This window comes from Miscanthus floridulus, chromosome 14 (assembly GCF_019320115.1).
Source record: "Miscanthus floridulus cultivar M001 chromosome 14, ASM1932011v1, whole genome shotgun sequence".
Lineage (NCBI taxonomy): Eukaryota > Viridiplantae > Streptophyta > Magnoliopsida > Poales > Poaceae > Miscanthus > Miscanthus floridulus.
The window spans coordinates 71,996,143-72,023,567 of NC_089593.1; the positions used below are offsets into that span (position 1 = coordinate 71,996,143).

Consider the following 27,425-nt stretch of genomic DNA (forward strand, 5'->3'; position numbering starts at 1 on the left):
GGGAAGAAGCCGGACGTCTCCTTCTTTAGGGTGTTTGGTTGCAAGTGCTACATCTACAAGAAGCGGCAACACCTAGGGAAGTTTCAAAGGCGTTGTGATATAGGTTTTCTTGTTGGTTACTCATCGAAGTCCAAAGCATATAGAGTATTTAATCATGCCACCGGCTTGGTTGAAGAAACATATGATGTGGAATTTGATGAATCTAACGGCTCCCAAGGAGCACATGAGAATCTTGATGATGTAGGTGATGAACCATTGAGGGAGGCTATGAAGAATATTCCGGTGGGAGACATCAAGCCAAAAGATGATGAAGATGATGTACAAGTTATTAACCAACCCTCTTCATCAAATGTACCACAAGATGGTGATAAAGTTGGGAGAGTAGAAAATGAAGATACTCACATCTCCCATGAGCAAATGGTGGTACAAGCACAAGATGTTGATGCTCCACAACCTCCTCCTCAAGTGGTCAATAGAAGAAATACACCTCTCCTACAAGATCATCCACAAGATCTCATCATAGGGAGTCCAACAAAGGGGGTGATGACTAGATCTCAAAAACTTACCTCATTTATTGCTCATCACTCTTTTGTCTCTTGCTATGAGCCTACCAAGGTAGAAGAAGCTCTAAAAGATCCGGATTGGATCAATGCCATGCATGAAGAGTTGAACAACTTCACTCGCAATGAAGTATGGAATCTTGAAGAGCGACCAAAAGGTGCAAGAGTGATTGGAACAAAGTGGGTGTTCCGCAACAAGCAAGATGATCAAGGTGTTGTTGTGAGGAACAAGGCAAGACTAGTGGCAAAGGGGTTCTCTCAAGTTGAAGGTTTAGATTTTGGAGAAACCTTTGCACCGGTTGCAAGATTAGAAGCCATCCGTATCCTTCTTGCATATGCATCACATCATGAAATGAAACTATATCAAATGGATGTGAAAAGTGCATTCTTAAATGGCTTTATTAATGAACTAGTCTATGTTGATCAACCTCCCGGGTTTGAAGACCCTAGATATCCTAATCATGTTTATAGGTTGTCCAAGGCACTATATGGGCTTAAGCAAGCCCCAAGAGCTTGGTATGAGCGCCTTCGGGATTTCCTTATTGAGAAGGGCTTCACCATTGGGAAGGTCGACACCACACTATTCACCAAGAAGCTTGATGGGCATATCTTCATTTGTCAAGTATATGTTGATGATATTATCTTTGGATCATCAAATGAAGACTCATGCAAAGAATTTGGTGAATTGATGTCTAAGGAGTTCGAGATGTCAATGATTGGTGAGCTTACATTCTTTCTTGGTTTTCAAGTCAAGCAAATGAAAGAAGGCATCTTCATCTCTCAAGAGAAATACACAAAAGACCTTCTCAAGAGATTCAAGATGGATGAATGTAAGCCAATCAAGACCCCAATGCCTACCAATGGACATCTCGACCTAGATGAGGGAGGTAACTCGGTTGATCAAACTCTCTACCGCTCTATGATTGGTAGCTTGTTATATTTAACCGCATCTAGGCCCGACATCATGTTTAGTGTGTGTATGTGTGCTAGGTTTCAAGCTAGTCCTAAGGAAACACATTTAATTGCCGTAAAAAGAATCCTTAGGTATCTTAAGCACACTCCAAGCATTGGCCTTTGGTATCCCAAAGGAGCTTTATTTGAATTAATTGGCTATTCCGATTCGGATTACGCCGGATGCAAAGTTGATAGAAAGAGCACATCCGGAGGGTGCCATTTGCTTGGTAGATCACTTGTGTCTTGGTCCTCCAAGAAACAAAATAGTGTGGCTTTGTCCACCGCCGAAGCGGAATACATTGCCGCGGGTGCTTGTTGTGCACAAATATTATACATGAAACAAACTTTACTAGACTATGGAGTAGTTCTAGAGAAAGTACCTCTTTTGTGTGACAATGAAAGTGCGGTAAAACTTGCAAATAATCCGGTTCAACACTCTCGCACCAAGCATATAGATATCCGCCATCACTTTCTAAGAGATCATGTAGCTAAAAATGATATATCACTAGAAGGTGTAAGATCCGAAGATCAATTAGCGGATATCTTCACTAAACCGCTAGATGAAGCTACATTTTGTAGATTGCGGAACGAGCTCAATGTACTTGATTTTAGTAACTTCACAAAAAATTGAGCTTGTGTTGTCCCTTGCATTCATTGTAATATACAACATGTTTAATTTGTGGAAATGCATATAGGGCTTGTCTAACATGGTTAAGATAACCGCCGAAAAGCGTGTGAAGAAGCTTAACCTTGGATCAAACTTGACAAGCAACTAGATTTACTTACAAGCATTACATATGCATGAATGTTGTTTTGTCGTTTTGTTCCATTTGCCCTCTTGTTGCCTATTTTCTTAAAAAGAATTATAGCCTAAGGCAAAATACTTTGAAAAATATGAGGGTTTGAGAGAGGTCACTCACATCAGTCCCAATTGGTGTTTATTTGGATCTTATTTAAGTTGGGACTTGATTGGGAACAGGCAGCGCGAAGGAAGGTTGAAGGTTTGCTTGAAAAGGTGCACCGGACGCTGCACCGGACGCTGCTGTCCAGCGTCCGGTCAGTTCACAGGAGGTGAACTGCTGCTTGAAGGAGTGACCGGACGCTGCGTCTGTGCGTCCGGTCAGAAAGGGTTCAGCGTCCGGTCGATTGGAGGAAGATCAAATTGTACTGACCGGACCCTGCCTGCGTCCGGTCATGGACCACCGGACGCGTCCGGTCCCGATTCCAGAGGATTTGGACCTCTCTGGAATCGACCGGACGCTGGGTGGTAGCGTCCGGTCGCTACCACCGGAGCGTCCGGTCAGTGGATCTCGCGCGTCTTAAGGACTCTTTTCCCGTTTCCTTTTCTGTCGCGTTTTGGGGGTTATTTATCCGAATCTTTTCTTCTTCCTTGACCTAAGCCCGAGCCGCCGCCGTGCCCTAGCCCAAGCCACCAAGCCGCGCCGCCGCTGCCTCGCCGAGTCGCCGCCATCCTTTGCGCCACCGCGCTCGGCCCCCTTGCCAGCCACGCGCCGCCGCAGCCTAGCCGCGCGCCACCTGCTCCGGTCAGCTTGCGCCCGCGCCTCCGTGCGCCTGCCTAGCCACGCCGTCGTGCCTTCGCAGCCGAGCCACCACGCCAGCTCGCCTCTGCAGCACCGCGCCGGCCACCTCGCGCCGAAGCTCGCCGCTCCACCGTTGCCTAGGCTGCCCGTCTTCACGTCAAGTGCTCTTGCCCTACCCTCCCATTGATTGGTAAGGCAAGTCTTGTGTTTCACTCTTGATCTCCACAGTTGTAACCTAGATCAAATTCTAAATGCACTGATTCCTCATTGCATTCAGGCGTTTGACCTAACCCTAGCCCGGTTCCGAGGATCCCCCGTGTGACATCTTATCTCTTCTCGGTTCGCTGATTGTCAGGTAGAAAGCCATTCGATTCAATTTCGCATCTACATTGCTTTCTCTGCTAGGGTTTCGTATCTATTAGACATATGGTATTTATTCGTATATCCATCTATTCTTTCGTGCAGCGAGTCGGTTCCGTTGTGTTTCGTCCGGCAGTTGGCAGTTAACTCGGAGCCAAGCTCGCGAGTAAGGATCGAGGCCAAGCCTCGTAAGCGGCAGTTTGACAGTTGATCTTCATCAGCGGCAGTTCACCATCTTGTCAGATGGCTCGCACCAAGAATGTTGGTGGTGGCCCAGGTGATGATGATAGGAGGCCCCCGCCTCGCCAGCCAGCCGGATCTAAAGGCAAGTCAACCAAGCAGGTAACATCCAAGAAGCGGAAGTACCCCGACGCAGAGACAGCTAGAGCAGCAGCTGTTGCAGAGGCCGCAGAGCGTGCCGAGAGAGGTGGCACCCGCAGCGGAGTTGTCATTGCAGATCAGCCAGTTTCACCCGCAGTCAGAGCTGCGATTGAGGAGGTTGAGCGTCGTCACGGTAGTCCAGCTGGGACTGCCACGCTTGCAGGACGACGGGTTGCCATTGAGGAGGGTCCGTCAGCACAGCAGCAGCCTCCACCAGCAGAGCCTCAGCCAGCCCAGGAGACTCAGGAGAGTCAGGAGACCGAGCCGGCACCTCAGCTACGCCGCTCGAGTCGTACCAGTGCTGCAGTTCCACCGAGGCCAGCTACACAGCGCAGGGGTTCACGCCCTCCGCCCAGACCACAGGGTCCGCCTCCAGTGGTTCACCTCGACTTGAGGGCCGCTACAGCCAGGCAGGTTCAGCAGCTGCGGTTTGTTGAGTTTGAGGTTTGGTTTCCTCCGAGGAGGGATGAGAGAGCAGCTGAGGGGTTCTACACGCCACTGCAGGAGGATTTCTACAATGCATATCTCAACAGTGGGGCAGTGTTCAGATCACAGAGGGTCTGTCAGATAGAGTCCATTGTGGCAGCAGCCGGAGAGGGGATTCGGCAATATTTGTCATATTTGCCAGGACTGTCAGATCTGATTGGACGGACAGGGATATATGTACCTTCTTGGGTTCGTCAGTTTTATGCCTCGCTCTACATCGATCCTCATCACAGATTCATTCACTTTGCCTTCAACGGCAAAGACTATAGAGTGACGAGTAGCAGGGCCAGAGAGATACTGAGACTACAGGAGCAGCCTGTAAGGATGCATGAGGTTTGCTATGGACATCAGGAGCCTCCCAGGCGTCCTCATGGAGGGTTGGTGCCCCCTACAGACTTAGTGCGCCATTGCTTCAAGGAGCCGTTTGGTGAGGGGTCGAGCAGGAACCCCAGTGACTTGACTCCTACAGCGAGGATACTAGAGGCCATCATCAGGAGGACACTGCTTCCCAGGTTGGGATACAGGGAGGGCCTGACTCGCTTACAGCTCTGGCTTCTCAATGCCATTATGCAGATGACAGTGTTTGACATCTGGGACCTCCTTCTTTCAGAGATGGAGGATACTATAGCTGAGGGATTCAAGGGTCGCAGGCAGCTTCCCTATGCTCACTGGATCACGTTTCTCATCCGCAGAGTTGTGATTGATAAGCCCCCTGGCATGATGGATGAGTATACAGGTGCCACTACGGAATTCCCAGCTTACAACCTGTCACAGAGGATCAGACACGCCACTCCTCCGGCACCCAGACAGCCTAGCCGTCGTCCCGACGTGCCAGAGTCCGCAGCTCAGCAGGACGAGATCATCAGAGGGATTGCAGCCACTGAGGAGGCGGAGCTAGAGGCACAGCAGGAGGTGAGTGAGTACAGTGACAGCTCCGACGACGACTACCAGCCTATACCTCAGATGCCTCCACGCAGACACGATGCAGAGGCAGGTAGCTCCAGTTCTGCTCCACCTGCTCCACAGACAGACCCCGCTCTCATTGCTATTCTTGAGCGGATGCAGCAGGATCAGACACGACAGGCACAGGAGACAGCTACAAACTTCGCACAGTTTCAGGCTCGTCAGGACGAGTTTCAGCGGCAGCAGCAGCTCCTTCAGCACCAGCAGTTACTTATGCAGCAGCAGCTCATGGGATTCATGCAGCATGTAGTGACAGCCATTGGGATCCCACTGCCACAGACTTCGCCCCAGCTTGCACAGCCTCCTACCACTTCGACGACTCCAGCAGTACAGCCTATCGGGCTTCAGAGTCAGGGACAGCCTCCAGCTCAGTTTCCTTCACCTCCTGTACAGGTGTCCCAGTGGTTAGCCTCACCTGGTGTAGCCCCGCAGTTCACTCCTTATCACACGGGTTTCTCACCAGAGCAGACGTCCTCACTATTCGTGCCTGAGTCGTCAGTCTCCAGGAGTCTTGGAGCATCATTCAGTGAGTTGACCGGCATGCCTACTCCGCCTCACATGCATACTGCCGGTCCGTCTACAGCAGCTCCAGCTATCATGACTACTCAGAGGCTCCCCTCGTCTGTCGCCTCGTCAGATCCTACGACAGACATACTTGCAGCTTCACAGGCAGCACCAGCTCAGACCCAGACCGCTTCAGCGACACTTCCTGCTTCAGAGGGTCAGTCAGTTCAGAGCTCAGGGTCAGATGATGATGGCGCCCAGTTCCATCCTTGCTCCACGTACTTCAGCGCCCGACTCGTCCGCTGCAGCCCCGCCGTCCGACCCCTAGGTTTTGGTGTTTGACGCCAAAGGGGGAGAGGGTTTGAGTATGTAGACTTAGGGGGAGCGAGTTTCAGGGGGAGCTAGTTATCTAGTATTAGCTTATTATATACTTTTGGAGTTTTATTTGTGTGATACACTATTACTTATGCATTCGTGTGTTTACTTTCATGCATACTCTTATTTATATGTGATAGTGCTATCTACGTGGTTGTGATATTTGACATGTGTGACTTCTACTTTGCTTTATCTATATGTCATATCACCTGTGTAATGCTCATTTGTTTTTGCTTCCGCGTTTACACTTCGAAGCAAATGAGCTTTGTTATTTGTACTCATGCTTAATTCATATTCTTTGAGTACATTGTGTTGGCTTGGGTCATATAAGCGTGACTAACTCTTTGTTCTTATTGACAAAAGCTTATATGAACCAAGCCCGTCAAAAACCTCACTCCATAACATACTCGAGGTGGTATTGTCATCAATCACCAAAAAGGGGGAGATTGAAAGCATCTAGGCCCCTAGTTGGATTTCGGTGATTAATGTCAATACAAGATTACTATGACTAACGTGTGTTTTGCAGAGACAATTAAGTTAGGTCATGGTAATAGAGATCGATTGGGCAATCGAGGTTGTCATGCCCCTACGATGGAAATCGTTTCGGTTTTCAAAGGATGGACGACAAGGTTAAGGATAACTAGTTCTAAGTGTCGATTGAAGTTGGAGAGACACTTAGAGTAGTTTAGGACTTTGTTTTTCCTTTGGCCGTACTATGAAGGGGGGTATGAACGGGTAGCTTGACCTAGTTGAGTCTAGTGAGTTAGGTGTGGTGCACACTTGTTAAAACTAGCTCTAGGTAGCTCCTATGAATGCCTAAGATCTTTTGGAGCAAACTTCATTCACATATGTTCGGAAGTTGGAAGTGAATGGAGGGTCAAACACTGACCGGACGCTGGCTCCGGTGCGACCGGACGCTGGCCGCAGGGTCCGGTCAGTTCATTTGACCATGAAGATCAAGTCTGGTGTGACCGGACGCTGGGAAGGTCATGTGACCGGACGCTGAGGGCCAGCGTCCGGTCGACTCCAGTAAGGGTCCAGACTTGGGAAAGAGTGACCGGACGCGTCCGGTCAGTGTGACCGGACCCTGTGTATCCAGCGTCCGGTCGTTTACAGTAAGCATCCAAGAGCGACCGGACGCGTCCGGTCGGTACTGACCGGACCCTGACAGCGTCCGGTCATCACTTGAAAACTGATTCGCGGGTTGAACTGACCGGAGCGTCCGGTCATCACGACCGGAGCGTCCGGTCATCCCGCAGAAGCTCATAACGGTTCGTTTTTCAGGCTGGCTTATAAATAGAAGCTCCACTCGTGAGTGGAGTATCTTTTGCTCATTCCAACAGCTGAGAAACACGTTTGTGAGTGCCAAGAAGAGCAAGGTCCTAGTGAGGTGTTTGTGATTCGAGAATCCAAGAGAGTAGCCTCACTAGCAAATCAAGAGTAGCAAAGTGTGCATCCATCTTCTCATTAGGCTTCGCGTGGTCAAGTGAGAGTTCGTGCTTGTTACTCTTGGTGATCGCCATCACCTAGACGGCTTGGTGGTGATTGGGAGTTTGGTGTTCACCCGGCGGAGCTTGTGGGTGACCCAACTCAAGTTGTGAGCGGTTTTGGGTGATTCGCCGCGACGGAGTGTCGAAGAATCAACCCGTAGAGAGCACTTGATCCTTGCGCGGATCAAGGGGGAGCTACACCCTTGCGCGGGTGCTCCAACGAGGACTAGTGGGGAGTGGCGACTCTCCGATACCTCGGCAAAACATCGCCGCGTTCCTTTCTCTCTCTATTTACTTTGAGCACTTACTTTGAGCATTTACTTTGAGCAATTCAATACTTGTTTTTATTTCCATAAGAATTGCTTGCTAGAGTAAGTTTGGAACTTAGGTTGAGAGGTTGTTGTGCATTAGTTTGATATAAACACTTTTCTAGGCACAAGGGGTTAATTGGGCTATCCGTAGGATTTGATTATTGCAAGAAAATTTAGAATTAGCCCAATTCACCCCCCCTCTTGGGCATCTTGATCCTTTCAATTAGGACGGAGTTAACGCGTGACAGCCGACGGGTCACGCATTTAAGGAGCACGAGACCTCACCCCCCACCCCACCTCTAGCTTCCACCACCCGCCACCTCGCCGCGCCACCCGCCTCAGCCCCTAGCCCTCGGTCCCGTCCTCCCCTAATCACCCACGTTGCGACTCCCCCGCCACTAGCCCCACCTAGGCCCTGTTCGCTTGTCTTATAATCCATACTTTTTAGCTTGTTTTTTCAGCCGGAACAGTGTTTTTTCTCTCACAACAAATCAGCCGGCAACAGTGTTTCGGTTTGTTTTTTCAGCAAAGCGAACGGGGCCGTAGTCGACATCTCCCATCGCCCTGGCGGGTGGCGGCCCACCGCCTAGCCCCGCCCGTCACCACCGCCGTGTCACGACCGCCGCCTTGTAAAGTCTCTTCTAGAGTCGCCAGTGAGTTGATTCCCTGACCCTTTCTTCTTCCTCTGGCGTGCGGCGCGCGCATGGGTGGCGTGAGTGCACGAACGCACGACCCATCACCGTTATAGAGACTGCGTTCTTATTATGTATGCGAGAGACCCATCGCCGTTATAGAGACTGCGTTCTTATTATGTATGCGAGAAATAGACAATAGTGGTTTGGGGAAGAAATACTCCATCAATTGAACATCTCGGTAGGTAGGTACCGATGCATAGTACCATGCATTTTTTATCCAAGTTTGTGTAATGGTTTTGATAAATGATTGTCCTTGTCTGGAAGAATTGACCAGTACAATGGACGCGAGTACAATAGGAATCCTTCGAATCCAGGTCCAGAAAAATGACATAATGTCTCATTAAACTATCCATCCATTACGCACCCGGAGAAAGAAATGAATTGAAGAAACGGCTCCGGCTTTTGACTACTGTTCCGGATTTTTTTTATGCACTAGTACTCATAAATCTAAACCAAAATTAGCGAGGAAAGAAACACCTGTGTCTAGATCAACGACAAGATAATACATCCCTTTCAGCAGCACTTTGAAAATATCAGGTGATTAGTTGTGAATTTGTCACCAGTCAGCTAGGGGACAAGAATTTATGATCTTCCTGCCTTTCCTTTCTCCATACTCCAATCAGAGGCACAGGAGAGAGAGAAAGCCAGAAAGGCACTACTACGCTCCTACAGACGAGAGAGAGAGAGAGAGGTGTCTGAAATTGTCCAAAAGACTGAACTCACCACAGGGAAGAAAAAGAAGAAGAGAGGAATGGGAAAGGCACAGAGAAGCCCCTAATTTATGGCTTTTTCCACCCCAAAACCCAATGCAAAGTGATGAAGAAAATCAATGCCTTCTCCTATCCACCACCAAACCTTGGTAGAGTGAGAACAGTATACTCCTCCAGTCCTCCTACAAGAGGAGCCCGCAGAGAATAAGCTTTAGTTCCACCTCAATTTCTAAAAAGTTGCTATAGTACCTGTCACATCGAATATTTGCGGCCCATGCATAGAGCATTAAATGTAGACGAAAAGAAAAACTAATTGCACAGTTTGGTGGAAAATTACGAGAAGAACGTTTTGAGCCTTAGTCTATGTTTGAACACTATTTGTCAAATAAAAACGAATGTGCTACAGTAGCCCAAAATCCAAATTCCTCGAACTAAACAAGGGCTAAGAAGACCAGAAGTTAGACAAACTTTTCCTGTTCTTCGAGAAGCCATTTTTTTTCTCCTCTTCTTCTCCACTAGATAGAGAAAGGGGAGAGAGCAAGAGAGAGGGAGTCGAGGAGGAGAAGATCCCTCTCATCGTCGTCTGCCGGCCAATCTAATCTGGGTCTCCTCCCGTCCATGGTCTAGTGACGAAGGATTGTATCTCTGTCCATGTGGATGGCGATAAATTAGTACTTGTTTATAGGTGTTGCTGTTTGTTTGGTTGGCCTTGTCTCCTTGTTTGAGGAAGTGGGGAAATGCGGAATCTTTTGTTGGATCATGGCAGTTCCAATGCGGCCGGTGGGCTTCGTCTCCCCGTGACATGGTGAGCAGGTGAGGGGACGGATTATCTCCTGTTCTTGGCTGCTTCCCTCTGGTCTGGTCTGGTCTGGTTCGGTCTGGTCGCCATTGTTTCAGCGGAGGAGGTCGGGTCGGAAGCCTTGTTCTTGGAGGTTCTCCCCTCTGTTTCTTGGCCATATGATGATGTTCTACTTCTGCCTAGATTTGGCCATATGATGTTCTACTTCTGCCTATATTTTGTGTGCGCGAAAAATTCGTGTCCTTTTCGATTTCGTGGTTTTGGTTGCGCTTTTTGGTTGGATAATAGTGTCGGAAAGCCGGCAGCTTTCTTGGTTTTGGTTTGATTATTGTTCTTGCAGTGTGCTTGTGATGTTGTGGTTTCAAGAATTGTTTCGGAAAGCTCTGGTTTTTTTAGCGCTTTAATTTAATGTTTGGAATCCTTCTGGCTCCACAGTTTCCTGCGGTTTGTGATCTTGTCTTCAATTTTTTTGTCGCATGCATTTATTTCCCTTAACATTTTCTTTTTCTTCCCATACCCTGACGTCCTGCAAATGCCAAATTACAGGTCTCTTGTTGCCGACGTAACCTGGAATTTTCTTCTGCTTATTATAAAGACGAACTGATAAGCTGGCATTCATAGCTCAGTTTCTTCACATACAGAGGCTTCAGGCTCGGCTCGCAGAATCCCTCAGCCACCGTCGTTTTGCATTCCAGAACTTGGTAAGTAGTATGAGATGACCTTCTTGCGGTTTTCTGAACCAATGCTTGTTTTACCTTCTGGTTGTCATCAGAGAAGATCCTTATCTTACTTGTTGATCAAAATTGAAGTGTCTGTAAAGAATGGCTAAGTAATGCTTTCTTTATGTGCATTCTTGTGATGTGGTTCGAGGGCTTCACCTCTGTGCTGTTTCACTCACTTTGGACTAGATTTTCAGCATTTTCTTCGATAGATAAGATTACTGGCACTTAGATATTTTCCCAAGCAAAACTAATTTTCTGGGATGTTGATTACTTGTTTAACTCCCATTGCAATTTGGTCTCCACTCCAGTTACATTATTTAAAGTTGTGATGATTACTCATGGTCAGAGTTTGCAGAAATTAGGGGCTTACTTCCGATTCTGTTTTATGTCTGCTTACGAGCTGTGATTGCCAATTTTCAGGTCACTTACAGGTGCATTTTCCTGTGCTGCAAAAGGTGCTGAATAAGCTGGCTGAACAAGCCAGTGGTCCTTGAACTACAGAGACTTCATCTGCATATTCTTCCACTGGGTACTGTTTCATATTTGACCACTTTGTAAGTTAGATATCTTCACACCCGGTCTCCAAACCATGATGTTTATTTCAGTTTTTGGCTTCTTAATTATCTGGACTGATTCCAGAAATGTAATTAGCTGTAGCAAAATTAATGATACTAACAAATTCAAACATCTGTCCATAACATTGATACAGTTTACTTTTGTGTGGTGGTTCTCCTCTTTTGCATGAATAAAACTATATTTTGTTGAATTGGTTATTATGTTTGACGATATTTTCCCAAATGTGGGCTTGAAAGTCAATGCTTTGATATTCAGTGTCTGTAACTGTTAATTGATCTTTTATGTCGTGATTAAATAAAGAGCTATAATGGACCATAATTCATTGTTTACAGAAAGCGAAAGCCAGGGTCTAGACTATTAGACATTGCAAATTCAGTGAAGACTGTTAGAGTAGAGATGTACCAGTTGATGTTCCAACAAAAAAGATGTTTTGTTTATGTCTGAAATAATTGTCATGGGTAGACAAAGGCTACTGTTGCTCTGCCTCCTTATTCTTGATATTGATAAAATATGGCATATTGGTTGATCAGACTTTTCTAGGCCAATGCCATTTGGGCTGGAAAACATTAAGAGAGGCTGTAATTGTGATAAAAACATTTAATCAGCTAATGAGTTTAATCTGTTGAAAGTGGGTAATTTTCTTTGGGGGTGTAGAGTGTTGTTTATATGTGGTCAACTTCCTGTCCCATGCAAAGATCACATTACTACAGTATTGCCATTTACCTATAGGATGGTTTTTTAATGTTCGGTAGCACCCTCTTTTTGGTCATTTCATCATGTTTCCTTTCTCATTTTTTTTCCTTATGTGAAGTCCAAAGAGGCTGCAAATATGGACAATTTTCTATCGACTTAATGAAACATTCTGTTATGGCATCTATATGTTAATAGCATTACAGTTGTGGCCATTTTAGCATGTGCACCTTATCATATTTTCCAAAGTGAAATCCAAAAGGAAGGCTGTGCTTATAGACAATTTTTGTGCTGATTTGTTGTGATTCTCTAATGATAGCTCTAACCTAACTTTTCTGTGTCATTACTTGACAGATATGGGAATAAAAGCTGAGGGCGAGACCTATATTCCAGAATACTTTGACATGGAACATTCTAGTGTAAATTCTAATGGCAATGTGTTGCCGTATCACAAGGAGAACAAACCAAGTGTGTATCTTGCTGAGAAGTTCACAATAATAGCTTCAAATGGATCTGTACATTACGACAAGGAAATGATAAAGCGGACAATGCTTGTACATGAAGCTACATTTCGGAAACAGGTATGTTTTGATGAAGCTATAAAAAAGGCATTCCTTACAGTGGTGTTGTTTTCTTATTTTTGTCTATAGTTCTAATAGCTCATTTCCTTTACCATTTTGATGTCTATGTAGGTGTATGAGCTTCACCGTCTTTACAAAATTCAGAACGACCTAATGGCACGGTTCCAAAGAGAAGAGCTCAATGGTTGTCCTAGTTATGCAGATGTATTGCAGCCAAGGTCCTCTGCATCACAGGCACTGCTTGGTGATGTTAAAGGAATGCAGCAAACTGCAAATCCTATTTCTGGACATGATCCTAAGCAATCATGCATCGATTTGATAAATGAAAGTAGTTCACAATATAGTGTGAGTGGAACTCCTTTGAGGCATAACAATGTTAGGCCTCAAAAGAAAATGTTCGACCTGCAGCTTCCAGCAGATGTATACGCTGACGACGACGATGACGACGACGATGATGATGATGATGATGTGGAGATACTGGAAGTGAGGCCTTCGAAAAGTTTGCCTGGGGCTAATGGTTCTGTTCTTTTTGGAAATGTCAAGCTCAACCTTCAAAATAGTGAGGGCTATTCACATATGAAGAGTTGGAGTACTGATATACAGGCACATCACAGCTCAGCTGCGCATATACTGAATAAACCAGTTGAAGAATCATCTAGTATGAATATAACAGATTTTCTTGGTGTGGGAATATCTGCTCCCCAGAACCAGCGTCATGTATCACAGGGAGTGAACTTGAACCTCATAAGCTTGGAAGCAAAACTAAAAGAAAAATGTCCTGGTAAAGCATCTGGTTCAAGGTTCTTTGGAGCAAATGAGGAAATAAGGAGCAACAATTCATTTCAACAGAGAAAGGATGGTAAGATCTACAACTTTTTTTGGGCATGTTTTATACCTTTGTATTTAAATCACTATCATCAGTGCACACTAATGTAGTTTCCTATTTCTTATTCAGACTCAAACACTAGCATGGCATGGTACAAACAAAATTGTACTGGTTCCTCAATGGGGCATTACGCTCCCAGTGCTAGCACCTTCAATCACTCGATCCTTGCTCCGCTTGGCTTCAATCATGCACTGAATCCTCCATGGCAAAGCAACAACACAAGCTACTTGACTAAGAGTCATTGTGGTGCTGCTGAAACATTCACTGCTAAGGATGCCCTTTCCAATGGTATCTCGATGGATTCTACTTCAAAGGCACCCTATCATCATTCACTGAAGATTCAGGGAGGTGCAGGATATCAAAAGCTTCCTGCACTCCATGATAACCTGATGGATATAGATCTGAATGACACACCGGTTGATGCCGCTGCCACTTTTGAACAGGGAAGCGAGAAATCAGTGGTTGATATCAGGCTCAAGAAACCAGTAAGCCTGATGGAATCACAAGTCCCATCAAGTTATGCAAAGGACCATTCCCAGATTTTGCCCTGCCCCACATTATATTCAGAAAGTAGCACAAGAGTCCCCGCCTTCCCCATCAGTGATGGCGCTGAAAAAGATTCTCAGTGTTCACCCACTTTACAGTATGACCTAAACATTGGACCATCGATTAAGTGTGAAGCTGACATGGAAATTCAACCCCAGTGCAAGGAAAGTGACACAGATATTAGGAATCTCATTGACCTGAATGAAGCCTTGTCAATAATCGATGATCCAGAGATGGATGCTCATGAATCAGGTGAAATTGTTCCTCATGAACCCAATGATCCTTCACAGGATTCTCTTGCCATAGCAGCAGCAGAGAGGCTGGTAGAAATGTGGAATGATAGCGTTCAGCCAGCATCTCCTCAACCTGACATTTTGCATTGGTTCGCTGACCTAGCTATATCCAAAGATAACACAGTGTTGGACAAGGACAGTGATGATGACTTTGAGGCTGCAACACTGAAGCTGCAAGAAACCAAAAGCAACGAGTACCATTCAACACAAAGAACCACCCAGGAGGATAACCGTAACTGTGGCCATAGCTCTGCAGCTTCAGATCTTGTCTCAAAACCTCAGAGAGGTAGAGGGCGAGGACGTCGACAGAGGAAAGACTTTCAGAAGGACATCCTGCCAAGCCTTGCGTCATTACCGAAGCACGAGGTATCAGAGGATCTTCGTGCACTTGGAAGGTCCAAGCCAGCCACGCCCGCGAAACGTGGCAGGAACAAGCAGCAGCCGAGAGGGAGGCGCCGGGCAAGAAGCGTGGCTGTTGCCATGGAGGTAGACGAAACCAAGGTCAGCCCACCACCACAGGCATCACCATCTCTTGTCCCTGCTGACTTGGACGCGGATGCACTGGGCATAACAAGGTGGGGAAGGACCACCAGACGCTGTCGAAGGCTGAGATACCCGCCGGTGAACAATGCATCGTTGCGTGTAGCTTGAGAGAGTTTTAGGTACCTTAGCTGATGAGAATTGGTCAGAATTCAGAAACTCTTTTTTTTTGCCTGACGAGGGAAATTGGGGAACTAGTAGGTTATAAAAGTAATCAGTGACAATTGTACATGCTTCTCAGTACTAATTTGGGCCCCTGAGACCTGATCGGATGAAAACATTTTGTACATCTCTCTCTCTTTGAAATGAACTCTAATCCTAAAGAAACGCACCCGGAGAATTAGCCTTTCTACGAGTTTGTTAGAATTCTGTTTTCCTTTTCCGTAGTGCATCTGATTGTTTTATCAGGCTGACATGCCAGTGTGATATCATGCTCTGAGTAGTCATGTTGGGTAGGCAGCAGGTTTGTTATTGTCATGTGTTCGTTCTTAGTACTTTCATGACAAATACAAGACATGTTGTCAATTTGTGGGATGGAGGTCGTTACAACTTTGCTGATTTCCACTACTTCTCCCCTCCTGTTATGAACAGTGACGTAGCCGTACAAGCCCTATTTGGAACCTTATAATTTTTTCTATGCGTTTTTTTTTCCTAATTTTGATTACAATTTTTATGTGTTTACGGACTAATGAAACTAAAATTTGATAGCCTGACAACCTATTATCTAGGACCCCAGTAAGTCCTCGAATAGTAGGAATGTGTGATGAAGGACGGGTGTAATTGTCTTGCGTTCAATAAAGCCTTTTTTTATCTTTTTTTTAGCGGAAGTTTTTTTTTAATTTTATCTGAAAAAAGGTCCCGCCAAAGGGCCTCTAGTCCTACTGGTTATAGCGTCCCGGCGGTACTCCTTAGGTTCTGGGTTCGACTCTCCGTGGGAGCGAATTTTAGGCTGAGGTTAAAAAAATCCCCTCGTCTGTCCACACCAAAGCACTCCGCAGGCCCAGTTTGAAAAAAGGTCCCAGCATGACAAGGCAAACACCCACTTGGGCTTTTACGGGGCTTGGTTAGGGCAGTGTGCCTTGGAAAACGAGCCCAGCCCATCAATGGTCTTAGTTGGGCCATTACGTTTCGGTTATCAATTTGGTATTCACTCCGAGATTTTCTCACTTTTCTGAAGCATCTCGACGCTTGCAGTTGCAGAGCATTCAAGTAAGGCATGAATCAACGAAAACCTACAATATCTACTGTAAACATATTCCAGTATCCTAACACGTGTTACAAAAAAATAATATACAATACGATGCCATTGAAGTATCTTTCTAGGATTAATAATCTAGTAATATTATTTTTTCATGTAAAAAAGTATTGTTTTATTTAAGTAATGGGTATGGTTTAAAAAGTAAACTATATTTAAAAAATTGGCCAAGGATAATTTTCACATAACTATATGTGTCAAAATAGTTTATTGTCCTGTTACAATATCAATTATGTTTTCTTGCAAAATTGACTCCTTAGCACCTTACACGAGACAACTAGTTGCACATTGGTTTGATACGCAACCATAAATTACCTTCTAAATTGATTTGATAGATATTAGCCATCTCATATCTCAGCCTCATGTAATGCTTTTATGATGTGGACTAAGTGAAATCAATAGTTTCATGAAGCAGCCATCTTATAAGATAAAACTGAGGGATATAGGACCACTCATGCATCATTTTTATGGGTTGTTGTCATACAACTCACAACATTGATTTGTTCTTTAGCACAAAATTAAGGGACTATGAAATTACTACGAGACACCTTAAAGATGACATCCTATCATCTCAAGATTATGTGACAATGCATAAAACAACCTATGTATTTGCCCTAATACCATAAACATAAACATTGATTAAATTAAGTCGATATTGTTGGAGAATTAGGCATTTGCAGGATTATATTCCAAATATAAACATGACAAAGTTAATACATGCACAATTCTAGTATTAATTAAATAAAGCATGTTATTCTCATAAATTAGCATATACATAGTAGTAGTAGTAGTATAACAAAATAAACTATAATAGAGTGGTATAGTAAATTGTACCGTCTGTGACCGGAAGGTCCCGGGTTCGAGTCGCGGTCTCCTCGCATTGCACAGCGCGAGGGTAAGGCTTGCCACTGACACCCTTTTCCAGACCCCGCACAGAGCGGGAGCTCTCTGCACTGGGTACGCCATTTAGAGTGGTATAGTAAATTGTACCCTTAAACATGACCAGCGCCGGGGGCATCGACGATGCTATTACTCGGGTCTAACTGGCTATGTTGATGTAATCGAACTTCGCTGATGTAGTGTAGTAACTCGATGCAATGCAGTGACTTGATGTAGCAACAATCCACACGACAATGATCGAGTTGATTGGTCATCATGGCTGGGGGGAGGAGCAATGTTGTTGACGACTGATCGAAGTAGTACAGTAGCATTAGTTGTCTTTGGCCTAAAGGCGACCCATGGTGAAGAACGCGAGTAGTTGCGCAAAGCACTTTCAAAAAAACTTATTTGGCCTCTATGGTGAGGGCGCAACAGAGAGGAGGGGGAAAAAATCTGATCTACCTTAGGAATTCCTAAACCTAGATCCCATTTAGTAATTCTGTGCGCCTTTCCTAGGCGGGTTTGGTACATATAGGGAGGAGAATTAGCTACCTTCATATTAACTAGCAATATGGTACTGATCGCACCTTCTACTTCTATTAGTGGGTTTAAATATTAAAACCAATTAGGGATAGAAGCAATGTATCTTTGGGATTTATTAGAATTTCTGTGTATGGGTTTATGTGCACTAGCCCATATAAATTCGAGTAGATATAGACCATCCAGAGACGAAAAGCCCTGCTATTAAGAAGATCAGTCAAATACAGTGATTTTCCAATGACCAATCCTCAGGTGGTAGCAAAGCCTGCAAATGCCAGAACCATATGCCTGTTCTGGATACGGCATGGCAGCAGCAGGATTGCTTCCGCGGCCATCCTTGTGCTACGGCTACACTGATTACAGATTTACAGCATTCGTGGACGCACACGGTCTGTGAATTGTGATTAACCAAGGGTTTTAAGCAAGGTCCGTAGACTGGTGGGCCCACGAAAAGGCTTACAGGCATCAGCACTCTTTCTACTTTGATCAGTGAAAAGACTTATTGAGTAATTGAGAAAAGGAACATCAACCAGGAAGCACCAGGGATGCATCTGAAAATATTTCCATGCCTCCATAGTCTTCTTGTTACAGTTTCTATCAATGGTTTTGAGTGTAAGTTTCTCGAATAGTTATTTTGTTTCACTAATCTGTTAAATTTTATATTCATCAGTTTGCATTTGCTTTGCTTTGAATTTTTTGTTGTGCCCACAAGAAGCACAAAGACATATATATGATGCGGCACAAAATATCAGTGATAACTTTTGGATTTTCACAATTAACTTGCATAGACAATTCTGAATTTTTGACATGGTAAACGATGATGGTTTAGTACAAGAGTTACAGACACTCAACTTGCCGCAACCAAAAGAGGAGCAACATGATCGTTCGTATCTTGCGTCAAAGGTTGCAAGCAAGATATGTGAGCACCAAAGCATGGCACAAAGCAGGAAAGATCATCCTATGATCCTATCTCCCCATGCAATGGCCCTGTGGATCCACGGTGCACAAAAGGCACTTCTACGGGTGATGATCTCTTTAAGGAACTCCTTTACATAGAGTGACAGACAATCGGACCCCATCATGTGCAGTTTAGCCGGACCCATCTGTCACTCTGTCAGCCTGTGTTCACCACCACCACTTCACAAAAAGACATTGTGCTTAGAGCAAGAACAGCAGGCACATAACACAAACCACAAAAGAGGAGACCTCCTCAAAAGGATTGCCAAGCCACTACCTACAATGAGTGGACTTTTGCCTTGCTGAATTTCTTTTCTGTCTCACACGCCTTTTCTTCTCTTTTAAGTTTTAACCTATGAGAAATTTCTCATGGATGAGTCACTGTCTGGTCCTATGTACACCTCTATGCAGTATATGACAATGGGGCCATTTACTTTTGTACCTTTCTGCAAGGCATGGAGCAAGGACGAGATTGTAAATGGCAGTCAAGGCCAAATGCATTCCTTTTCTACAGAAAGAATGAAGATCAACTGCCTGGCTAGCTAACCAACCATGCATGGAGTCCTTGCAATGCATTCATCATGATTCACTCCTAGTTGAGCGTGCACTGCATTGTGTAGTACCGTGAGGTTCCCATAAATTTCAGATCTTATTTGGAATACAGAGATACATAATGTTCAAAAGAAGAAGAAAAAAATGGAATACAGAGACAATTTTAAGGTAAAAACTTTCACTATAGCAAATTGTCCGTCCCCGCGATCAGTAATTCTAAAACAAGTACAAGGCACACAGTCCACAGACACGAAAACAAACATAACTCCAGCAAACAAAAATGGGACCTAAGCACCAAACAAAAATGGGGCCTAAGCTTAATTCAGCATGCAGCAACGGTCCCTATCATAAACATTCTCACTAAATGTCCACAATCAAAATAGTCAAGCATTCCGTCCCATACGCTGTCCTCCTCCCATTTGAATCTCATGAAAATGGGATTTGGTGGGGGTGGGGCAACAACCATACACATTGTGAGCATATATCCCTTTCTCCAAACACGCGAAAACTGAAACTGAAAAGAAGAAAAATGCGAAGTCAAAAGTGCTAGATTGCTACTTTTATCATGTTTATTATGGTTGTTTTGTTAACCACTTGATGTCATGTTCCTTCCAAACAAGCCACCTTTTGCTCATGTGCTAATCTTTTCATCAACCACATCATCACAAACAGCACTAAACCATTAATTAAGAATGAATGGGTACTACTTGACTCCAAATTTTAACAATTGAAGAAGGAGAGAACAGGGTGGTAGGCTTTTTAAATACAAACGGCTAGTACAGCATGCCCATACTGCCCTAGTGCCATGCCATAAATATTATCACATGAACATTTCCCCGCCCAAAACCAGGACACCACGTTGGTGCGCCCTGTTCTTGCGCGCGCGCATCAATTCGACAATTCCTTTGCCCGTGTAGGCGTGTACCCTCCCCAAAACAAATGTATTCTTTTACCATTGCATTGCAGGCACACACCTGTATCTTCTTTCTTTTCTCAAATAAAAAAAAATCAAACTCAAAACCAATTCCACAAACAAAATCATCTGAAATTTACGCAAAACACTATCGAAAGCGGCTTTTTTTTTTGGATCTGCTGCACCTGTTCTTGCTTGATCTCTGACATAGAGAGGTTGTTGCACTTAACCAAAGCTCCCCTAATCCTCTATCATCCATAGTTAGGCTTTAGGAGTGCAGCCGCAAGCAGGGAAAGTAAGAAAATCAGCAGAGCAGAGAAGAGTGAGAGGAGTGGAGTGCACTTGCTCCCCAGCTCAAGACCAGCACAGGAATTAAAGCAAAAGGGGAGGACAGATTGAGCACCAATTAAAGGCAGGCAGCTGGAACAATCGGCCATGGCCTGCCATCTCCTTCCTTGCTATCTTTAGCCGCAGCTCGCATTGCTTGTGGACGCAGGGGAGGAGGCTGATCGCCCGGGGAGCCAGAACACAACAGAACAGAGCAGAGGAGGAGAGAGAGAGGAGACGGACAACCTCCCGTCCCGCCCCCTTCCCTCCTCTGTGTTCTTGCTCCTCCTCCTCTGTTTCCGGTCTCCCGCCTCCGTGGAGCCGTAAGCAGGTGCTTGGCCCGCCGTTCCGCGGCGGGGGCGGCGCCAGACATGGGGTGCGCGGCGTCGAGGCACGGGGCGGTGTCCTCGCCGTCGTACGACGTGTCGTCTTGCTCCTACAACATGTCCCGCAGCGCGTCGGCCTCAGCGGACCTGGGGGGCTCCTCGTCGGCGCTGTCGATATGGAGCCGGCCCGTGCGGCTGGAGGCGTTCGACAACGACGACGACGACAACGAGCGGCGGCGGCGGTCAGGGAGGGAGGCGTCGGCGACGGCGGCGGCGGTGGCCACGACGACGACAGTGCGGCTGGGGAACGTCCGGCGGTGCGTGGAGGGCGAGCAGGCGGCGGCCGGGTGGCCGTCGTGGCTGAGCGCGGTGGCCGCCGAGGCCGTGCACGGGTGGGTGCCGCTCCGCGCCGAGAGCTTCGAGAAGCTGGAGAAGGTCGGGCAGGGCACGTACAGCAGCGTGTTCCGGGCGCGGGAGCTCGCCACGGGGCGGCTGGTGGCGCTCAAGAAGGTCCGGTTCGACAGCGTGGAGCCCGAGAGCGTGCGGTTCATGGCGCGGGAGATCCTCATCCTCCGCCGCCTCCGCGGCCACCCCAACGTCGTCGGACTCGAGGGACTCATCACCTCCCGCTCCTCCTCCTCCATCTACCTCGTCTTCGAGTACCTCGAGCACGACCTCGCCGGCCTCAACTCCTCCCCCGACATCACCTTCACCGAGCCCCAGGTACGTTCGTTATTAGTACTAGCTTGTCTGCATCGCGCAGACAAACTTGTCAGAATTGCTATACGCCGCGATCGTGGGGACCATGCTGTCTGTTCTTGATCCTGCTAGGATCTCGATCATGCCTGTCTGCCTGTCACCATCCAATCCAATCGCCTGATGATCCGCGATGCCATGGCGTGCGTGCGTGCGTGCAGATCAAGTGCTACATGCGGCAGCTGCTGGAGGGGCTGGCGCACTGCCACGCGCGCGGGGTGATGCACCGGGACATCAAGTGCGCTAACCTGCTGGTGAGCAACGGCGGCGAGCTCAAGGTGGCGGACTTCGGGCTGGCGAACCTCTTCTCCCCGGCGTCTGCGGCGCCGCTGACCAGCCGGGTGGTCACGCTCTGGTACCGCCCGCCAGAGCTGCTCCTGGGCGCCACGGCGTACGAGCCCTCCGTCGACCTCTGGAGCGCCGGCTGCGTCTTCGCGGAGATGCACGCGCGCCGCCCCGTCCTGCAGGGACGCACCGAGGTCGAGCAGATCCACAAGATCTTCAAGCTCTGCGGCTCGCCACCCGACGACTTCTGGCGCCGGTCGGGGATCTCCCACGCCGCCGTCTTCCGCCCGCAGCAACCGTACCCGAGCCGACTCCGGGACACCTTCGCCGCGTCCATGCCCGACCACGCGTTCCGCCTCCTCGCCACGCTCCTCTCCCTCGACCCCGCCGCCCGCGGCACCGCCGCCGCCGCCCTCGACGCCGAGGTACCAGGACGAACTTCATTTCATTCGTCGTGTGCCCTGAAACTCATTCCATTACAAATTGCTAATTGTCATGCGTTGCTGCTCCGTCAGTACTTCACGACGGCGCCGTACGCGTGCGAGCCGGCGAACCTGCCCAAGTACGCGCCCAACAAGGAGATGGACGCCAAGTTCCGAGAAGAATCTAGAAGGTACGCGCCCATTGCCCGTCTGCTTGCTCGTTTCCTCCTCGTAGCACTGCACCGCACTGCATCCACCTGCCCTGTGCTGCGATACTGAAGTGATGCCATGCCATTGCCAGGAGGAGCAACCTCCGGAACCAAGGCGGCGAGGCGGCGAAGCGGCTGTCGAGGGGGCACAAGAGCATGCAGCTGCAGGACACGAACCAGAGCCACGTCCACGCCGAGGTGCGCCGCCGTCGGACACGGGCTCCCGCGATCATGGCCTGCGTGTGTTCTGCTGCCTGATCTGACCACTCTGTTTCTTGTTCCACCCGCAGGAATCGCTGCCCGTTGTGGCCGAGAACGGCGGCGCGGTGGCGAGGAACGACGGCGAGCCGCGGCTGTTCGTCGACCTGGAGCCCGTGCCGGCGATCAGCAGGCGGCACGGCGACGGCGACCACGCGGCGCCGTGCGCCAGGACCATGTCCAGCAGCTTCAAGGAGCCGCCCCGTGTCGCTGACCACCTCCCTCTCTCCGGCCCCGTGCAGCTCGCAGCGTCCACCGGCTTCGCCTGGGCCAAGAAGCCCCGGCCCGACGCCACGACGGCGGCAGCCGCTGTGACGAAGCGGAGCGGCTCCAAGGGGCCAGGGACCAACAACACCAACAACGGAGGAGGAGACGGAGCAAGAACCACCTCTGCCGCCGCAGCAGCACCAGCAGCGGCGGCACCATACGAGGTGGAGAGGCAGGAGATGATCAAGCAGTGGGCACAGGTCGCTGACGCCTTCAGCGCCTCTGAAGCTTACAACAGCAGGTTCAGGCAGACACTTGATGCCAAGCAACTCAAGACTGGAAAGGTATCACCCTCACATCTCACGATCACAAGCATTGCAGATTTGCAGGGCAGTGCTGTCTCCTTGATAGTTTCATGCTGCTGAATTTTGTTTCTCTGATGCATGATCTTGGGATTTTGTTATTGTTTTCAGATGTACAAGGGGAAGGTGAACAGGGTGGACTACTCAGGGCCGCTGCTGTCACAGCCCCGGCGCATCGACGAGCTCCTGCACAACCACGAGCAGCAGATCCGGCAAGCTGGTCGCCGGTCATGGTTCAAGAAAGGTGCCTACTGATCTGATGCACACACTGGTTGAATTTCTCTGAAACTGCCACGACCAACTGCAAATCGTATTGGTTCCTTCCTGAACAGGCAGCAAGAAGGAGCAGCACTGACGGCAGAGACATAGCATGGTCACAATTAAACGGCCATCAGATTTGTACGCACTTACCACAGAGCAAGAGAAGATGCTGCAAGCAGATCAAAGGAGTTGGACCATGAGTTAGCTTTCCTGATGAGCAGGTGTTTTTTCAGGGCTGGACAGACAGACAGACAGTCAGCCAGCCTCATGCCATCAGGGAAAGCTCAGATGGAAGCTGTTGTAGTGGTTTTTCAGGTTTCATGCAACCAGATTTTGCTCTACCTGAACTAGACGACGTGTTGTTGTACAAGGTCTTTTTGTGCTCGCTTGTGATGATGATATGAATGGGAAGCTCCAGAATGTGGTTTCCACTAAACATAGCAAGAGGTTACAAAAGTTGGCAAACATGCTTCTGCCCTGTAGTATCATACTATTTGCCACAACCAACTTTCTTGTTTTATCCCTGCTGACGCCTCCAAAAACCAAAACCCACACAGAATTGTATTAGCATATTTGAAAGTGTTGGTTCTAAGCGTGCCACACCATGCCTAAGGCACACTGCAAATTCTATCCACGTGTTTGCATTGGTTAACGCCAAACTGCAGCTCGCTATGGTTTCTTAGCACCGTGGCTTGCTCATTTTCTTCACCACTTGGCTACAACTTAGGCATGAACCAAGACTTACCTATTCCACAAGCTTTTAGCTTTGATACTATTCTCCATCTCCGTGGACCAGATACAGTACGTGTGAAAAATTACATGTGGGAGATATCATGTGCAAACGCCCAATCAGGAGAAATAATGAAAAAAAACTTTAAGTTCAGCTAGACCCTAGAAATCAATTTTCAAAGCTTGAATTAATAAATCGCCTCTAAACCTATTTTCATGAACGATTGAGTTAACACAACCACCTTCTAGAAATTATATTTTTAGGAATGGTATCTTCTGCCAACCGTCCATAAAAATGGAATAATTTATAGGAACGGTCGACTAAGTCAACCGTATCTATAATTCAATTTTCAAGGACGGTTGATTTAGTAAAAGTTGCATATGAAAATGTATTTTCAAAGGTGATCACTATTGTTTATAATAATACCTATTGGATCTATTCTATTTTCTAAATAATTACCCACCTCTACTATTGGGTAAAACAATGTAAAGTAAATCATAACTATATTTAAACTACCCACATATGCCATTAAGAAAGGAGACCTAAATTTGCATCTAATTACCCATGTACTCCTATTAGATAGATAATTTACGTAACCCAATTGTCATCTCATTATTAGAAAAAATAAATATCCTCTCAAAGCTACATCTAAAAAATAGCAACATCTTCTATTAAAAAGTTATTCAAATAACCAAAAGCATGTATATGTTTCTACATTATTCACTTCTATCAATATTAATATATTAATATTTGATTAAACTAAGCACACACGTCATGCCAACATGCATGAGGAATAAATATATATGTTATTTTTCATCACAGAAAAAATATTTTCTTAACAACTCATATACTAATGGTACTAGCAAATTGTTTAAAACCATATTAGTAACCATGACATATAATTTATGTAGGTTGTTACTTTAGATATATTTATATATTTTGAATAAATATTTGGCACGTCTATATTGACGGTACAACCATAATTGCACATATGATTCCCTGATAGGAAAACTCAATCATCTTGAGAAGTGTGAGAGACCATTGGCAGCTATAATTTTTTTTTATCCTTACATTAGAGTAAAAAGTCGATCATTAAAAGGCTTAAGTATTAAAATTCTCTTGAGGTTAATACTGCCACCCCCATCCGAGATATCACTTCTAGCTCTATCACTTATCTTAAGTGACATGGTGTGGGTCTCAAATGATTTCTTATTTTATTGTAGAATTTAAGAACATATTCTATGACCTAAAATCCTTATTTCAAATCAGTGTAAAAAGAAGATATAACAAAAGACACAGTAAACATAAGAGTTTGAACTTAAGAACAAAAATTTTGTAACAGTTAACAAAAAAAAAATCAAAATTTGGATTCATGACTTTATATGATATGTGATGCAACAAGGGCCACCATAGTAAATCACAAGGTTTCAAACTAATTGCATATTCAAAATACATAGAGGTGTCATGCAAAGTTAAAATATGAATATGGATGAAAAGCATATAAATCAATCCCTTGCAACAAAAATTATTTAATAAGTTTATGATAATTCGATATAGACAACGAAGTATCTATTATGTCAATGGGAAAACATACAATTTAATATAATTTTTTATTAGTCAGATGTATTAAATAGTATATCTTTTAAATTCTTGCACGGACTGATGGACTAGTTTAAAAAATGTTAATGAAGCATAAATTTAGGAGGTAGATAGAATGAGTATAGAATATAATACTCCCTCTGTCCTAAATATAAGGAATTCAGTTTGTCTTAAGTCAAACTATATGAAGTTTGATCAAATTTATAGAAAAGAAAAAAAATAAGTAGGACTTCAAATTAGCTTAATTAAATACATTATGGAATATATTTTTATAATATATCTTTTTGATGTGGTAGATATCAATATTTTTTCTATAAATTTGGTCAAAGTTCCTATAGTTTGACTTAAGACAAGATTGAATTTCTTATAATTTTGGATGGAGAGAGTATGAAGTTATATTAGAGTTGATTGTCTGGGCACTTTGCTAGTTATCTGAGTCATTTAACTAAGTTGCATGCGAATTTAGTTTATTATATTTTTGTAACCATGCAGTAATTCAGCCGTATTAAATAAAAAATATTTTCATACAATATATGTGAAAAAAAAACACAGAAAAAGAGGGGAGGGGCAAAATGAGAATAGTTGCAGTTGCTTTTGAGATCACTGGGTGAGGCCGTGAGGGGACAATGGCGCCTGACACATTCTGCTGTAGCAAGGAGCTTTTGATTCCTAGGACTAAACTTTAGTTCTTGCCACGTTAGATGTTTAGATGCTAATTAGAAGAAGTAAATATGAGCTAATTATAAAACTTATTACATATAAGTTGCGGCTAATTCACGAGATGAATCTATTAAGCCTAATTAATCCATGATTAGCCCATGTGATGCTACAGTAACATGTGCTAATCATGAACCAATTAGGCTTAATAGATTCGACTCGCGAATTAACCAACTTATGCAATTAGTTTTATAATTAGCTTATGTTTAGTCTTAATTGGCATCTAAACATCCAATGTGATAGGGACTAAAGTTTAGTTCTGGGATCCAAACACCCCCGAACAAACTCGCAGCGCTTAAGCGAGACGCGCAACCACGCAATCACCATCGGCATCCTTTCTCGATCGGCGACCACCGTCAACCTCTTCTATTCTCATGTGATCAGCCTCAGCGTAGGCGAGCTTAGTCGGATGGCGGCCCTTCGTGTCACAGCGCCTTTCTCGAGGCCGACTGTGCATCGCGTAGTCTCGCTGTCTGCGAGAGACACCAGCGGCCACGGCCATGTCCTCGTCGTCGTTTCTCATGTCCTAGGAATTACAACTCTCTCGACACCATTCAGATCATTCAGGTGATATGAATGCGTTGTTTGCTTAATTTTCGTGGATTTTGTGAACTCATGGTCGATATGTACCCATATGGTTCGGTTTATGATGAGTGATTGTCAACGAGTAGCGCTTTGGGTTGAGTTTCTAAACTAACCAAGTCGTGAGTTTAGGTTGTGCAACATGTCTCTTGGCTTGTGGTGCGCAGATGTGGAGCTTAGAGACGGTGGTCGATGGCGAAGGTGAAGGTCAAGCGGGTCTGTACCGATGGACTAGGAGCGGTGAAGGATGGATGTCGAGGCTTGGACCGAGAGACCGGAGAAGCCATGTGATCGACCATGGGTGGCTGACACCTGAGGTCATCAA

At 46.0% G+C, this 27,425-nt stretch overlaps 2 protein-coding genes across 3 annotated transcripts; both read left to right on the forward strand.

Moving 5' to 3' along the window:
* Positions 1 to 9,754: 9,754 nt before the first annotated feature.
* On the forward strand, positions 9,755 to 15,284 carry LOC136505016 (uncharacterized). 2 transcript variants are annotated; one of them, XM_066500078.1, is made up of 6 exons: positions 9,755 to 10,143; positions 10,676 to 10,830; positions 11,272 to 11,405; positions 12,472 to 12,698; positions 12,810 to 13,557; positions 13,654 to 15,284. In XM_066500078.1, the coding sequence occupies exons 4-6, from the start codon at positions 12,474 to 12,476 to the stop codon at positions 15,072 to 15,074; spliced, it is 2,394 nt and encodes a 797-aa protein (XP_066356175.1). In that variant the 5' UTR covers positions 9,755 to 10,143; positions 10,676 to 10,830; positions 11,272 to 11,405; positions 12,472 to 12,473; the 3' UTR covers positions 15,075 to 15,284. The 2 variants fall into 2 exon arrangements, with proteins under 2 accessions (XP_066356175.1, XP_066356176.1); XM_066500079.1 differs by having other exon boundaries at positions 9,755 to 10,135.
* A 5,270-nt stretch (positions 15,285 to 20,554) lies between these two features.
* LOC136504965 (probable serine/threonine-protein kinase At1g54610) lies at positions 20,555 to 23,956 on the forward strand. Its single transcript, XM_066500021.1, has 7 exons — positions 20,555 to 21,435; positions 21,630 to 22,178; positions 22,269 to 22,366; positions 22,477 to 22,582; positions 22,675 to 23,193; positions 23,323 to 23,455; positions 23,544 to 23,956. Exons 1-7 carry the CDS (start codon positions 20,758 to 20,760, stop codon positions 23,564 to 23,566), a joined length of 2,106 nt encoding a protein of 701 aa, XP_066356118.1. The 5' UTR covers positions 20,555 to 20,757; the 3' UTR covers positions 23,567 to 23,956.
* Positions 23,957 to 27,425: the final 3,469 nt, after the last annotated feature.